This window comes from Zea mays, chromosome 10 (assembly GCF_902167145.1).
Source record: "Zea mays cultivar B73 chromosome 10, Zm-B73-REFERENCE-NAM-5.0, whole genome shotgun sequence".
NCBI lineage: Eukaryota > Viridiplantae > Streptophyta > Magnoliopsida > Poales > Poaceae > Zea > Zea mays.
In genome coordinates, this window is record NC_050105.1 from 140,005,160 (window position 1) to 140,011,435 (window position 6,276).

General features: G+C 49.0%; 1 protein-coding gene across 6 annotated transcripts; it reads right to left on the reverse strand.

Annotated features, from left to right (window-relative positions):
• Window positions 1-391: 391 nt before the first annotated feature.
• LOC100279589 (uncharacterized) lies at window positions 392-4,239 on the reverse strand. 6 transcript variants are annotated; one of them, XM_035963016.1, is made up of 6 exons: window positions 3,741-4,239; window positions 3,342-3,418; window positions 3,143-3,179; window positions 2,621-2,708; window positions 2,187-2,427; window positions 392-987 (listed from the first exon to the last, which is right to left on the reverse strand). In XM_035963016.1, exons 1-6 carry the CDS (start codon window positions 3,868-3,870, stop codon window positions 577-579), a joined length of 984 nt encoding a protein of 327 aa, XP_035818909.1. In that variant the 5' UTR covers window positions 3,871-4,239; the 3' UTR covers window positions 392-576. The 6 variants fall into 6 exon arrangements, with proteins under 6 accessions (XP_035818909.1, XP_035818908.1, XP_008661811.1 ...); XM_035963015.1 differs by having other exon boundaries at window positions 3,342-3,463; window positions 3,741-4,223; XM_008663589.3 differs by having other exon boundaries at window positions 392-990; window positions 3,342-3,463; window positions 3,741-4,215.
• Between the last annotated feature and the right edge of the window lie 2,037 nt (window positions 4,240-6,276).

Below are 6,276 nucleotides of genomic sequence, written 5' to 3' on the forward strand. Positions count from 1 at the left end.
ATATGATCATAAGGTAATCCAGGAGGATATTAATGTACCATGACAGTAAAAGTTCATTAGTAAGGCTCTATATATACAAAGGGTCTGATGTGCTTAAGATGATCATCTTAGTTGTTGTCGTTGCCTCTCATCTTAGAGTTGCAGATGCTCAAAACGCCGCCACTGTTTCTCACTGTATATATGGTGATAGCTCAGATCATGACATTTTAACTCGGAACGTGTGAATATCATGGAGCGGTGTTGATCAACAACGAACTTGAGAAGGACGGGTCATCGTGTGTAGTGATGTTGCTGGTATGCGAGGATGATCAACTACTTTCACTATATTGACATGTTCTTATTATTGCGCTTGGTGTCTAATGGCAATGATATATGATCCTCTACACGGTATGCTATCTAAATTAAATGTGATAGATATAACAGTGCGCATTGTACACGTTTTCTGACTAGTACCGTAGCAGCTTAGCTAGAAGTAACATGTTCTACGGTCATTATCCTACTACCAACTTGGAATTGGCTACTTGTAACTTTCTAACACGGCCATGACGCCAGGAACATCCAAAACAAGCGCGGCGATCACCAACGCGAGCAGCCGGCCGGACCGGGTCGATGTACAGAATCGGAGTGATCTAGGTAGGATCCAGAGATGGACAGGGAGAGTTCCAGGCTAACGCCCGGGCCGACGAAGCAGCCTGAATGGCCGGAGCAGCAGCAGTCGCTAGAGCTCCTCCTCGCAGGCGAGGCCGCCGTGAGGATGCAGCTGCTCTCGCCGCTCGGCGAGGAGGTTGCCATGGCACGGGCGCCTTTTGTGTCCAGGCCAAGGGACAGCGAGAGGGAGCACTGCTCATCAGACGGCTCGTCGTCGTTCGCTGCATTGCTGAAGCTGCTGCTGGAGAGGAGGGGGCATCCGTTTCCGTCCTCTTCGCTGGAGTCGTCCTGCTGATTCCTCAGCGCTGAACCAAGACGGCGTGCTTCTGGTCGGCGCATCTGCTAAAAAAAAATCCATGGAAGATTGCGATTATATACTACACATTGCATTTGCGTAAAGGCTATCTCAAGTACTCCTGCTGTAGCCGTAAACCTGCTGACATGTACCCACAAAGATCGCCAGGATCCGGCCGGGCAACGAGATGGAAGCAGGACGTGCAGTTTTTCAGAAATTTTCAGTCAGAGCAAGGCAGCTAGCAGGGAAGCTACAACGAATTAAATTCCATCTGAGCTACTACCATCATCGCGAGAACTACTGGGTGCAATGCTAGGCATATGCATGGATCTGAGCCCTGCAGAAGCCACTGCAAACATGCCGCTGCAGTAAGGCGAGAAGTAAATGCCCGAGCCAATGCTATGAATGATCTCTATTCCAATATAACAGACAGATTTCAAGAACATATTTTTGCCAGAAAAAAAAACACACGCTCCGTTTGGTTACTCACGCCGGATTCTCAGTATCCCGTGGTGATACCTGTGCCGACGATCCTACATCAATGTTGTGTGTGTCTTCAACAAAACATACGCCAAAGATACGGCAGTCCTGCAGGAGTGCAGGAGGATCTGGGATGTGCAAGTGTGCATGCATTTGGTGGATCTGAGATGTGTACGGATACCATTAAAGGCTGTTTGGATCCCCTGGGAAGTTTTTGGGAGATTGTTGTATCTTCTTGGAAAGAAGATGGTACCTAGTACTACCTTCGTTCACAAATATATGTTCCCGTTGACTTTTTCAAAAACTTTGATCATTTATCATATTCAAAATATTTGTTTAAAAATATAAAATTTTAAGTCAATCACATACTACTTTAAGTGAAAACAAATCACAACAAAATAAATGATAACTTATTATTTTTTAATAAGATAAATGATTAAAGTTTTAAAAAAACTATCGGTGTCATATTTATGAACGGATAGAGTAATTTTTTGGCAGTTTATTGTGACCCAATAAGCAATAATAAATGAAGTTAGGTTCTTAAAAACTAGGGGTCCAAACACGCCTATTTTTACCCAGAATCCAGATTTTACCAAACTAGATGCAAAAAGTAGTTTTTATGAATCCGAAACTGGTCCAAACAGGCCAAGCAACAAGCAGCTAAGCATGGAAAGATTCATCTTCTTTTGATAAACCTTTTGGCAATATCTCCTTTTCTAGCATAAACTTTTAAAAACTCTTACTATTTTAGCTAATAATGTACCTTAAAGGGGTCAGGTTCTTGCACCAAACATCCCATGGCTTGGAGGTCGGAAGGCGCAGCAGCATCCCTCCTCTGCCACTGCCATCTGGTGAGTCCCTCCTCCTTTATTCTCCAGCCCATGGCCGCCATGGCTTGCATGTAATCATCGATGCAGTACAGGCCCCCGGCAGCGGCTGCGGTCCGCGCATCACTGACTCCATGGCTTCCCAGTCCCTGCATGCTCTCGTACCCCATCCGGGCCCTGTTCACGCATCCAACAAAGAGTAGACGACCAGAGACCCCCATGAGAAAAAGGTGCAGATGGACAGACACCGTGGGAAAAGGCGCTTTGGTTCTGCGTCAGGATTAGGGCCTTGAAAAGCTTGTCTTCTAACTTGAACACGTACGTTTCAAAGAGGGGGGACGGGGGAAAGAAAGGTGTTTGCAGGCCAAACCTTTTCAGAGGTGGTGGTGGGCGCAGGAACTCCTCTTGCTCATCACCAGTGCATGAGTGCCTCCTTTGCAGCAGCTGGGCTTGCATCCCTGCTCGATGGTGCCATGAAAGAAAGGTGTTTGGCTTTCCATTAGCAAAATCCATCTAAAGTATACTTGGCTTTCCCAACAACAAATCTTGCAAGGTAAGCTACACTCATTGACACACGAGAAGGGAATCTGCTGGGGTCGCAAGGAGTAGTTGGCAAGTGCAGTGAGCATGTGGAGGAGTGAGCTAAGATGAGAGTCACAGAAACCACAAGGCAATGTGATATCTTATTTTTTCAAAAAAAGAAAGAAAAAATTATATATAAAGATGTTTTGGAATGGTCAGTTCACTGTTGCAGGACATTTGTTTGTCCCTGAACACTGCACGGCGTTGACATGTAAAGCAATTAAAAAAATACGACCAATGAGTAAAGAAAGAAAGAATTCGGTAGTGCAAGAAGCCAGCACACGAGGGCTCGTTTCATCTCAACTCTCACCTCTCCTTCCTGCGCCAAGCCTCGCAGCTCTGTACATCTGTTCATCAAGAAAAAAAAAAGCAAACGGAGGAATCAGAAGCTGTTGAGTTCATTCGCGCGCGGTTGTCAGCTCCAACGCGAAAACAAACAGTCAGTGCCTCTGCAGGTGCACGCCAATCAGCAATAATAGCAATGGATGGAGAGAAGAGAAACAATTAACCTGGAGATGGCTCTTGACATGAGATATGGTGAGCCCCCTGGTGGCCATGAACTGGAGGATGAGCTTCGGCGTGGCCTCTGCGATTTTGCACCGCCAAGACGAACGGCAGTTAGCTAGCCAGGCTGTTGAAAACGCGATTGGAAGCAGGAGAGAGACACAAGAAGCACACAGCACAAAACGATAGTTTTTTTTTTCCCAAAAAGAAAGAACACGATCAATATTAGAACCGGCGGGGAACAAATCACTAGATAATTCTACCAAATCTCTCAAGGTCAAGGGCAATGTTACTACATGAGCATAAAAAAATGGGGGGAGCATGATTACATAAAACATGGGAGGCAGCAGTATATATCTTTATGATGAAGGGACGAGGCGGATCGGAGGAAGGAGAGAACGTACTGTGTTGGCCGCCGAGGCAGTCTATGGCCTGTACGAAGCTGCGGTGGAGGTCGGCGCTCCACTTTATCCTGGGCTCCTTGGACCGGATGTACCGCCTCACCACAGTGCCATTCCTGCCGCCGCCGCCCATCTCTTGGATCGCCTCACGACCTCACCTACCTGGATCTGGATGATATGGAGCTCAGCTCACCGGGCCCTAGCAAGGAGCGAACCAAACTTGCCCTTTTGTTCCCTCCTGTCCTCAGCTCCTCCCTCGCTCTCTGATCGACCACCCTTGTTATTATATGTGTAAGCCCTGCCCAGAGCTGCCGCACCGGCAAGCAGGTTGTCGCTTCCTTCTCTCTCTCGCGCGCGACGGCACCGGCAAGTCCAAGCTGGCGCCGCCCTTTCTCCTCGCAGTCGCAGGTCGCAGCGCCCTGCACCGTATCTCTTTCCGTCTCTCTCGCTCGCTCCCTCCTCAAAAGGCGAGGCGCGAGAGCCGGCCAGAGGAGCGCGGCGTAGGTTTATATGCTGGACGCCCGGGCCTTCCCTTGCCATCATGTGCTGTGCCGGCGCGTGTTGCCTTGTATGGGCATGCCTTCCTGTCTGGTACGCTACGTACGCACTGGTGATGGCTACGTGTCTTCTTGTTGCGCCGCCTACCTGTCGCGGATTAGCGATGCACGAACGGCGCGGCCGATCCGATCGACGGGCCATCATTAGCTCGAACCGTATGCGTCATCCGTTCAGGAACGGCGAACGTCACATTGGCTTGTGAGGTTCGCCGTTTCGGAATTTTCCACGTATTTTGGACAACCTGCGAGTGTAAGTCGATGCTTGTGATTTGTGATATGTGCCTTACGATTGACGCAAAATTTCGGTTGTGTAACCCAGTTGTTCTCCAACACACCATGTTCAGGCGTGTGCTTGGAGAGCAGCGGGGTTATGCTGCCGAAATTTCGCGGCAATCGTAGGTTACACGTCACAAATCACAAGCATCGGCCTACACTCTTGGGTGGGTTTAGGGCATTTACCTAATAGGGAGTTCACCTAAACCACAGACGATCCACTACCGGAGTCGACCGCTTTGCCGAGTGCTTGAAGCACTCGGCAAAGCCCGAAAAACACTCGGCAAAGTCTTTGTCGAGTGTAACACGCGGCAAAGAACGCTCGGCGAACTGTACATCGGTAACGGCCTCTTTGCCGAGTACTTTTTGTCGGGCACCATTTGGTACTCGGCAAAGAAAAGTCGCCGTCACGGCGCCAAGTGACGGTGACGGATCCTTTGCCGAGTGTCTTCCTTGGCACTCGGCAAAGAGGCCAATTTTGCCGAGTGTCTTCTGCCATGGCCCTCGGCAAAGACGGCTCCAGTGGGCCCCACCGCCAGTCCCTGTGCCGAGTGTCTAGTGGACTGGCACTCTGCAAAGAGTCCTCCAGTGGGTCCCTTTGCCAGTCCCTTTGCCGAGTGCGCTGGGCGGCACTCGGCAAAGGTAGCTTCGTTGCCGAGTGCCTTGACCACAGCACTCGGCAAAGAAGGCTTTACCGGTTCCCAGGTTTCCTTCTTTGCCGAGTGTCATGGTCATAGCACTCGGCAAAGCTACCCTTTGCCGAGTGTTACACTCGGCAAAGTGACCAGGAAGTCCCTTTTTTATTTGTTTTTGCTGTTCCATCCAAACAAACAAAAGATATATATCATTCACATTACATTATATATCAATCGCATCACAGAATCAACACATTTATCATCAACACCATATATATCACAAATATCACCACATAAATCAGGTTTCACAGCACATAAGTCTCACTAAGTATCTCACAAGACCAAGTATAACTAACATCACCAACACTCACAAATATAAGTCTGGATCATCACAAAACAGGTCATCAACGAGGTGGGCATTTGGACTGGTTCGGCGAAGGGCTGGACGAAGTGTGAGGGTTGTTCGACGCCGCCGATTGACCCTGCACAGAGAAGAGATTGCATGTGTGAGAACATATGAATATATATCATGCAGTACTAAAATTTTGATACTCACAGGAGTAGTGAACTCAGCAGGGTCAGCTACAGGGAACAACGGAGGTGGTGGAGCATGACCCTGTGCGGCGCCAAGGCTCTGCATGTACGCGAACATCTCCGCCATCCTCTTCTCCAGCTCCTCACGTTGCCTCCTCTCATCATCTAGCTGAGTCTGTAATATTTCACCCTAATGTTACGATAATGCAAAGAGAAGATATATAATAATCAATGAACGATGAATAGATAAGGAATAATCTGGAGTTGCTGGATACGATGCTGTGAGCTGTCCTGCCGAGGTCGTATGGCTGGGCTCGCGCTCGTGCTCCTTGCTCACACCTGAGATAGAGTGGGAGTGGAGGACGAGTCGATTGCCCCGTCGGCAATCCAGTACCGCCCATGCCTCTTGCCTCCTCCGACCCTCATGAGGACATCTCCGTCAATGTCCTCGGTCCTCGGATCGTAATCTGGCCCATGGACCTCCTTGGCCATGGCGGTGTACTCATTGAGGCGGCTGTGGACGACAGAGTTGGTGTACGC

Excerpts from the sequence above, each read along its gene's own strand:
- LOC100279589 (XM_020545009.1), bottom strand. The coding sequence starts at position 3,674 with ATGTTTTATGTAATCATGCTCCCCCCATTTTTTTATGCTCATGTAGTA. Across the intron at positions 3,180-3,341 it reads ATGTCAAGAGCCATCTCCAG|ATGTACAGAGCTGCGAGGCT; the intron begins GTTAATTGTTTC and ends CTTGATGAACAG. Across the intron at positions 2,709-3,142 it reads GCTTGGCGCAGGAAGGAGAG|GGATGCAAGCCCAGCTGCTG; the intron begins GTGAGAGTTGAG and ends ACCATCGAGCAG.